At 36.2% G+C, this 9,646-nt stretch overlaps 1 protein-coding gene across 2 annotated transcripts; it reads left to right on the top strand.

Moving 5' to 3' along the window:
• Positions 1-299: 299 nt before the first annotated feature.
• ss18 (SS18 subunit of BAF chromatin remodeling complex) lies at positions 300-9,446 on the top strand. 2 transcript variants are annotated; one of them, XM_051094882.1, is made up of 11 exons: positions 300-470; positions 2,004-2,080; positions 2,927-3,011; positions 3,127-3,253; positions 4,973-5,197; positions 5,297-5,461; positions 5,538-5,615; positions 7,107-7,229; positions 7,426-7,458; positions 7,682-7,812; positions 8,655-9,446. In XM_051094882.1, the coding sequence occupies exons 1-11, from the start codon at positions 402-404 to the stop codon at positions 8,679-8,681; spliced, it is 1,140 nt and encodes a 379-aa protein (XP_050950839.1). In that variant the 5' UTR covers positions 300-401; the 3' UTR covers positions 8,682-9,446. The 2 variants fall into 2 exon arrangements, with proteins under 2 accessions (XP_050950839.1, XP_050950847.1); XM_051094890.1 differs by lacking the exon at positions 7,426-7,458.
• Positions 9,447-9,646: the final 200 nt, after the last annotated feature.

Genomic DNA, 9,646 nt, shown 5'->3' with positions numbered 1-9,646 from the left:
ATTGCATTTTGACTATTTAACCAACGATACTTAAGGCTGCGCAAATGGCATTTGGAATTCCCCCTCCGTGACCCTCTGGGACAAACCATTATTATTAAACAAAGGTGTGGCGGCGCTATTCTAGCGCGTATATTTTGTGTCAGTCGGGACATTGTGCTTTACATACCAAGTTCTGGATAAAGTCGCCAGTTAAATATTTTGCGAGCGTCTTGATTATTGATTCAGTCTTGTCGATTTTTCTGTTTCGAGCGCGATGACAATGACGTGACGCCCCCACCTGTTCCGTGAGCAATGGATCATTCTGATTTCGCAGCTCAGCGCGTTTGTTCGCGGTCAGTGTGTGTGTGTGTGTGTGTATGTGTACTGACTGTAGAGGTAATCTCAACTAAACATAAACTAACATGTCTGTGGCTTTCGCACCGCACCGGCAGCGCGCCAAGGGCGATATAACGCCTGCCGGGATACAAAAGGTAATTTCAATGAATCATTTTTCAAGCAGAATGAAACCGAGGTTAATTGCGTTTGCATTAGTGGGTTCGGCTAGTTAGCTGGAACATCTCTCCCGCCAACACTCTCATAACACCATAAACAAACCATTTTAGAGAGACACTTGTCCTAGTATTCAACAGCTCACACTGAATTAAACACGAGCATGACGCGGAGCTGATTTCGAGTCGTTGTCTAGCGTTTTTAAGCTGTTGAAACCTCCTGGGCTTTGCTGTGTCTTTGTTAGCCGCTACATGCTCGGCTCTCTGATGAATCACAATAGAGGATTGCGTTAAAGCATCGCAGTGTACACGTTCAAGCAGACAGAATTGTGCCAGCGATTTCTTATTACTAATATGTTTTCAGTCCACCCGATTTAATGATGAATGGTGTGTTATGTTATAAGCGCGTATGCTAACTGTCGCCATCTCCTTTTCGATTACGCGGGTCTGATTTCGCCCACCTGTATTCTTTGCTTTTTCATTATTTATGTCGGATTTGATTAGTCAAACATGTTTTGTAGATGTGTTTATCTGTTTTTAGTTCCTCATGCATGATTTGATCTTCCGAACTGATTTTGGTTTAATCACTCGGGTCTGATTTGGTCATTTAAGCATTATTTTTCGGTTTTCTATTACTCATGTCTGTTGATCAGTATTCTCTGCGGCTTGAATTAATGTTTGGGTTTTAATGTAATAACGAGCGGCTGATAATGTTGAGTCACGAAAATATTTATACGGCCACTAGTTAAGTAGGTGTCATCCAGCGCCATGTAGCACTGATTTGCTTGCACTTGTTGACATAAGCAATGTTTGATTTGTTATTTTGTTCATTTTATGTGTATGGTTATTTCACGAATCAGTACCTGAAATTGTGATGATTGATATAATGACCATATGTCACTGTCTTGTCTTATGCACAAAACGACTGATTCAAAATCGTTATTTGAAATATTAATTTTTAGAAAGCGTTCATGCATGCAAGAGCAACTTAATAGAAAGGCCTTTCCTGCCGTTATGGAATTATTTCATGGTACACAGCCCTGTTACTGCATTACATTCATTACAGAAACGCGTTGAAGGTGCAGCATCAGCTGCATAGAGACAACAGCAGGAGAACAGAACCGAGAATCAGAGAACTGTAATGAGTACATTGCAAATATAAAATAAGTTAAAACGGGTTGAGTTATTTATCGTCTGAGCTGTGCAAATCATTTTACACAGCCACTGAAAATAGGCATGGAATAAAAGCTTGATCTTGGGATTTAATATCAGCATTGTTTGAATCACAACTAATTGGAAAATTGGTATTTTTACATAATACTCTACTGTTCACTGTTTATTTTCCTCAGGAAATTTATTTTCCTCTTTGGCTGTGCTTTTGATGCCCTCTGCTTCTTTTACCAGTTTTTCATTACTTAAGTTTGATTTGATCAGCTAATCTTGTATTTCTTAAATTAAATGTAAGATCTGGCTTTTACTCAATTTCCCTGCATTTTTATGACATTTTATCTGCAGTTACTGGATGAAAACAATCAATTGATTCAGTGCATCATGGACTTCCAGAGTAAAGGAAAAACAGCTGAATGTTCACAGTAAGTTCTGTTACATTGATTCATATGCAGAGTCTTTTATTTATTAATTTAAAAAGAGGACAGAATGTCTGCTGAAGAAACATTGTATTTGAATTTTTTTCAGCTTTCACTGAAATTGATTTTTTTGTGATCACAGCTGCCAAAAAATCATTCATTTTTTAGGATTTTAAAGGGATAGTTCACCCAAAAATGAGACGTCTGTCATTAATTACTCACTCATGTTGTTCCAAACCCATAGGACCTTTGTTCATCTTCAGAACACAAATTAAGATATTTTTGATAATCTGAGTGCTTTCCGACCCTGTTTCTGACTATTTTAACAATGTCCTTACTACTTTTCTGGCCCTTGAATGTGGTCGTACCATTGCTGTCTATGAAGGGTCAGAAAGCTTTCATTAAAAATATCTTAATTTGTGTTCCGAAGAAGAACGAAGGGTTTAGAACGACATAAGGGCAAGTAATTAGTGACAGAATTTGAATCTGAAAATAGAAATGAGATTGCAGATTGTTTACATATTGCCACTGTTGTTGTTTTTTTTTATGAAAAACAAGATACAATATTTTTTTACATATGCTAAATGCTAAACAGATTTGCTCCATATGCCAAAGCTGCAAAAATGCAGTTGGAAAATATAAAAAAAAAAAAAAAAAATAGTAAAGTGGTCCTGAGTCTTAATCTGTTGTACCTATTGTTAAATAACTTAATGAAAGGGAATTAGGGAAAAAAATTTAATGAACAAAAAAACACGCACAAAGGGTTAAGTCGTGGATACCTGAAGGATGTGGCATTATTCTGTTCCTAATTCAGTCAGTGATCAAAGCACTTTTCTCGTTGCTTTCTGACAGCTATCAACAGATGCTACACAGAAATCTAGTGTATCTGGCCACAATAGCAGACTCCAATCAGAACATGCAGTCTCTGCTTCCGGCCGTGAGTATTTATTCCCTGTTTCCCACAAGCTAGAATATATTTGTTCATAGTTGATATGTGCTGTATGAATAAAATCAGAGTGGTTGAGTAAGTGTCTCTCTGTGTTTCTCTACAGCCGCCCACTCAGAACATGCCCATGAATCAGAGTGGAGCGACTCCACAGCTCCCCCACGGTCACAGTATGCCGTCAGACGGGCCGCCCGCCCCACACATGCAGAGCCAGATGAACGGACAGATGCCAGGTACAGTCAGACCAGTGCACTCACTGTCAAACTCCCAGAATCAGCAACTGAGGAAACCTAAATCCATAAAAGAGCTGTGGCAACTTCTCCAAGCTGCTTGGGAAAAATTACCTGCAAACTACAGTACTCTGAAAAATTTTAAGACACTTGTGAAAAATGTGTAAAGTGTGAATGTTTTCACAAATATTACCATGAGTAATTTTTATTTATACACTACCAGTCAAAAGTTTTTGTTTTTTGAATGCTTTTTAAGGAAGTCTCTTCTGCTCACCAAGCCTGCATTTATTTGATCCAAAGTACAGCGAAAACAGCAAAAATCTGAAATATTTTTAGTTTAAAAGAACTGTTTTCTATTTGAATGTATCTTAGTATGTAATGTATTCCTGTGTTCAAAGCTAAATTTTCAGCATCATTACTCCAGTCTTCAGTGTCACATGATCCTTCAGAAATCAATCTAATATTCTGCTCTGAAACATTTTCTATTATTATTATTAATTATTATTAATTATTATCAATATTTAAAACAGTTGTGTACAATATTTCTTCAAGATTCTTTGATGAATAGAAAGATCCAAAGATCAGTATTTATCTGAAATAAAAAAGCTTTTGTAACATTATGCACTATATCATTCAAAAACGTGGAGTCAGTATGTAGAAATTATGAAATTATGGAAATTAATACTTTTAGCAAAGAGATTTAGCTTTAAATTGATCAAAAGTGATAATAAAGACAGTTATAATGTTATAAAATATTTATTTCAGATAAATGCTGTTCTTCTGAACTTTCTATTCATCAGAGAAACCTGAAAAAATTCTACTCGGCTGTTTTCAACTTAATAATAGTAAAATGTTTTTTGAGCAGTACATCAGAATGTTAGAATGATTTCTAAAGGATCATGTGACTGGAGTAATGATGCTAAAAATTCAGCTTTGAAATCATAGGAATAAATAACATTTTAAAATGTATTAAAATAGAAACCAGTTATTTTAATTGGTAAAAATATTTCAAAATTGTACTGTTTTTGCTGTACTTTGGATCAAATAAATGCAGGCTTGGTAAGCAGAAGAGACTCCTTTAAAAAACATGAAAAATCTTACTGTTCAAAACTTTTGACTGGTGGTGTAAATGTACTAAAACCTAACAAAATCAATTAAACTTAAATCAGCTTGTTTCTAAATAGCTTGCAGTTTGCAGGGAGTTTGTTTCAGGCGTCTTGGAGAACGTGCCACAGTTCTTTGTTTGGCATATGCTGTCTTAATCGCTTCTGTCGTCTTTTTTCTGGCCTTTTTTGCTTGTTTTGAAGCTACATTTAGTTGGTTGTAATTCTTAACATACAGATATTTTCATTTATTATTAATTTATAATTATTTTACAAAGTATTTATGTAAGTAACTTCATAAAAATGTACAAATAAATTTGATATTCAAAGTTGGTAAACTCATTAATTAATAAAAAAAATGTAGATCAAGAATTGTTTTGTAATGGGTCTGTGATTCCTAGAATTCTGAAGCCTAAAGATTCCCACCCCTATTAAGCTGATTGTTTTTTTTGTTTTTTTTTGTATTATTACTGGCACACTAAAGCAAATTAATGAAATGTGTTTACATCTTCTCATTGATTGCTTTTAGTCATGTGCTTCATTAGATTTTTAGATAGGATTGTGTTATATTTTCAGATTAAATGTAAAGAGGTTTGTGTTGTTACCTCTGCTTCTGCAGGTCCAAACCACATGTCCATGCAGGGCCCCGGCCCCAACCAGACACCCAGCATACCCAGTGGCTCCATGAACATACCGCCCAGCAGCCATGGCTCAATGGGGGCGTATAACCACACAGTGCCCTCCTCGCAGGGAATCCAGTCACAGGGGCAGATGAACATGAGCCAGGGTCAGCCCATGGGCAATTACGGCCCTCGACCCAGCATGAACATGCAGCCCAATCAGGGTACCGCCCTGCTCTTTTCTCAAAACTATATTTTAACAACAACGACATCAACCATATAATAAGAAATGGTTCACCATGAGTGCTTGTGGTTTGCTCTAGGGCCTATGATGCATCAGCAGGCTCCTTCCCAACAGTACAACATGCCCCCTTCTGGTGGCAGTGGGCAGCATTACCAGGGGCAGCAGAACCCCATGGGCATTATGGGTCAAGGCAATCACGTGATGGGACAGAGGCCCATGCCACCCTACAGGCCGCCACATCAAGGTAAGCTGAAATCTCTTGATGCAATATTGAATCAATAAGTTTTGGTTGCTTTAATGTCTGTTTGGTGTGTTTTCAGGACCTCCTCAGCAATATCCTGGTCAAGAGGAATATTACACGGAGCAATACAGCCATGGAGCACAGGGAGCGCCAGAGGGTAAGGATCTATTCTCTTGCAAACTTGAGGCCACTAATTAAATCGGTATAATTTTTTTTCCAAGTTCCATTTTTTCTGTTTTAATTTTTCTGGATTCCGTTTTAACTCCTTTTTAATGGTTAAATTAAATTTTATTAATCAAAGAGGATGTCTGATTAATTAAAATCATGCAACTTATACAATTTTACATTAATTTAATAAAGGTTTAAAAAAATGACATGTTTAGGGCCCTATAAAATGTTTTATTTTTTCTCACCGTAAGTTTTATTGTTATCAAATTCTGTGTTTTAGCGTGTCTAAATATTTGAATGCATACTTAATTTATTCAAATGTATTCTTAAAATAGTCTTATGAAAGTTGTTTTGTTTTGTTTTGTTTTGTTTTGTTTTTTAGCCTCAGAAATTCTGTGTTGTGTATTTTAAATTTTCCGGTTATCAAATGAAGGCATAAAACATTAGTTTCATTTATTTTTTTTAATTATTGAAAATTAAGCAGTTAAGTTAAGAAATAACTTTTTGTTGGCAAACAAAAGGGGAATTTACTATTAAAATAAAACATGGAAGAATTGTTGTGTGATTATACCCTAAAAATGTATGTTTGTTTCATTTTAGTAGTAGTAGCAATAGTAGTAATATATTTTTGGCACAGTGTCTTCAAGTTAAACCCGATTTTTATTTTGACGGGTTGCCGTGTCTACCTTTACATTTCTGTGTGTGTATATGATATAATGCTAGTTTTCCTAAAATGGAATGGTCAAATGCTCATGAAGTGACTCTTAGCTGATATTGTTCATGTATTTATGTCCTCTTTTAGTGAGGCGACAGATGCAGAAATCACTGCATGCATCACGCGCGCTTCAGTGTGTAGTAAACAAAACCGCTGGTCTGCTCCATTCATTAAAACAGTAATGCGCAGAACATGCAGGATTCACATTTAAATGGTATTTTTTTGGCGTAATATTTACAGCTACTGGTCCATATTGCGGTTTGATTTAAGTGTAATGACCTATTTTGATTAATTCATTCAAACTTTGACAAATTCCGTGACATTCCGCTTTATTCAGTAAATTCCGTTTTTATGACTAGATTCCACAATTCCATCCGTGTTTTCCGCACTGCAGAAATCATAGGGCCCTACAAACTGCTGTTTACTGCTTAAGTATAGCACAGATAATCTTTACCAAATCATTGGTGGAAAATGTTTTATATGAATAGTTCATTTGAAAAAACAGATTTTTAATTTTTATAAATCATGATTTTGGTGGTATCATGTTTTTGTTTTATTTTGAGTTGTTATTTAACCAAAACATCCCAACTGCAGTTTGAATGATATTACTTGGAATGCAGAATAAAAACATGATTTTTGAAAAAATTTGCAAAACCAACTCTTCATATGTTATTTTTCTTGATATGATATAATTTATAGCAAAGTTTCTTACCAGGAGTTGTGCATTGCTGATGTTTCATGAATCGTTTGGTCCTCTTCCTGTAGGAAATGCACAGTATGGTCAGCAGCAAGAGGCGTATCAGCAGGGTCCGCCGCAGCAGCAGGGTTACCCACCGCAGCAGCAGTACACGGGACAGCAGGGATATCCTGGACAGCAGCAGGCCTATGGTATGAGTTTTACTGACAGATACATGTCTGAGGCATCTGAAGTCTGTATTGATTAATGTGAATCCAGAAGTAAGCACTTGCAGACAATTCAAGTTACATTTTTAACACAAAGATATTCTTTTGGCAGTCAGTACATTTAATGAAGATGCAGTTGTTGATAAACCTGACAAATATAAAGGCTTTTTGTTATTGGCAGATTTTACAAGAGAACAGCAACAACACAAAAAAAGTGAGAAATGTAAAATCTTTCATTAAAGCATGTACACTTCTTAATCAGTGTTTGAAATTAACTGCTGTATTTATTGTTTTTCAACATGTCTTTAATGGCTGAATTGTAAAAACACTGACAGATATTTTAAGTGTGTAGCCGTTTGGACGGCTTGTCAGTTTTCAGAGGAAAAAAAATAATTTATTAAATCCCCTCAGTTAACACTTTTCTTTTTGTACTACAGGTCCATCTCAAGGCGCTCCAAGTCAGTATCCAAACTACCCCCAGAGTCAAGGGCAGCAGTATTCAGCCTACAGACCACCACAGCCCGGACCACCACAAGGACAGCCACAGCGCCCCTATGCGTTTGACCAGGTGAGAAACCCTCCCGTCACTACAGAGCCCTACTGAAATATGTCAACATTTTTGTTTATAAATGCCTTGTTTAAATGAGAGTGAACCTTTAGTTAAGGTTTGTTCACAGTGTGTTACAGCGCAATAATCTGGTGGTGTGAAGTTCGCCGATTTTGGTACCATTTCTTCATGTGTCTTGTTGAACAGTTTGTCTGCTGATCTCAAAAAGGTCTTGAATTAGAGAAAAAAAGTCTTTAATTCATAGTCAAGGCATTAAATGCTGCATGCAAAAATTCCAGTATAATTATCTAAACAAGCTTTAAATCAAGATACATTTACTTGAGATGCAAATTGAGCATAGGAATTCTTGTTTTTTGAGAAATGGAGCAAAATTTAGTATAAATGAATATGTCAGTTGTGCATGAAAACATGTGTTACCTTTGATTTAAGTTGATATTCTGAGCCACCTGGGAGATATTTGTTCATTTTAATCATAAGCTCACTTTATTTGAACACATTTCTCATAAAACTAGACTTATGTCAGTGTATCGCTTGAATCTTTAGACATTTGCAGCGGAAAATGTTCTTATTTATTTATTTGTAAATTAATTGAAAAGTAATAGAGATCTATTAGAAGCTGTATTTTTAAACTTTAAACTTGCTTATACAAGAAATTTACATTTAGCATTCATAAAACTTGCAGAAACCCTGGTTGAAACATTGTGACTACTCATTAGCTCCTTTTCAAACTTGTGTTTCTCACTTAAATGTCACATTTAATCCATAATAATTCCATCTTTAAAAGTAACTATAATGGGATAATTTTTCCAAATGTGATACATGACTCTTATCCTCCTTCACAGGGGCAGTATGGCAACTACCAGCAGTAGATGACGAGCATTTGAATTCCCACCCTAGCATTTCCAATTTGGAGCTGTGTGTGATCAGATGAAGGGCTGTCGTGCTCTCGAAATCTCTACACATCACCTACGAAGAGATGAATCTTCCCACTAACGTAGACTGAACTCTTCATTCGGCCACAAGCATTTGAACAAACCGATCAACGATTGGCTCGATTCTCAGCACAGGTGATCTATTCGTGAAACGCCCATAAAACTCACTCGACAAAAAAAAAGAGAAAGCGTACACATTTTAAGAAATTCCTGTCGACTCGTACGTGCATCGTTGAGTTTAACAGAGAAGCAATTTCACAGCAGCAATGCCTTAAGTGAAACAGCTGCCTTATTTACAGCAACTTACAAAATCAGTGAAAATACGTAAACACACACAGCAATGGAACGTGTTTTGTTTTTTTAATAAAATTCATTGTGCGTTGTTGTTTTTTTTATTTTCTCCTCTCCTGCAAATGTCAGAGAAGCAATAATGCTGAGGTGCGAATGAAGGCTAGTGGAGAGGTGGAAAATGGTTTTAAATTTCAGGTTCAGAACTATGCTATGATGTATAAATGTATTTTATGCTTTATCAAATAGAGCTCAGATTGAGTCCAGGTGTTGAACAGTAGCTCAAAGTGTCGTCCCGTGTGCTTATTGACTGTATTGAATTTTTGTTTTCTTTCGTTTTTGAAGGTGGGACGTTCCATTTTAAAATTACCTGTATGTCTTGCTGAAATTTGATTAAAACAATCTGGTACTGTAGTGGGTTGTATTTCTGTCATGTTTTCAAACTTGCCATCAAAGCAAGTATGTTGTCGTATGCACTCCCAGTCCCCCTACAAGATCTGCCTTCCTGCAAATTTCAGCTCCAACCATGATCAAACACAACTGAACCAACTAATTAAGTAGGTAGGTAGATCTCCAGGAACAAGATTTGGCATCCCTGCTGTACCCCATCCTGT

This window comes from Labeo rohita, chromosome 2 (genome assembly GCF_022985175.1).
Source record: "Labeo rohita strain BAU-BD-2019 chromosome 2, IGBB_LRoh.1.0, whole genome shotgun sequence".
Lineage (NCBI taxonomy): Eukaryota > Metazoa > Chordata > Actinopteri > Cypriniformes > Cyprinidae > Labeo > Labeo rohita.
This window is presented reverse-complemented; position numbering and strand designations above follow the sequence as displayed.

Coding starts and splice junctions, on each gene's coding strand:
- ss18 (XM_051094882.1), top strand. CDS start 402: ATGTCTGTGGCTTTCGCACCGCACCGGCAGCGCGCCAAGGGCGATATA. Junction 2,081..2,926: donor AAAACAGCTGAATGTTCACA/GTAAGTTCTGTT, acceptor GCTTTCTGACAG/CTATCAACAGATGCTACACA. Junction 7,813..8,654: donor GCCCCTATGCGTTTGACCAG/GTGAGAAACCCT, acceptor CCTCCTTCACAG/GGGCAGTATGGCAACTACCA.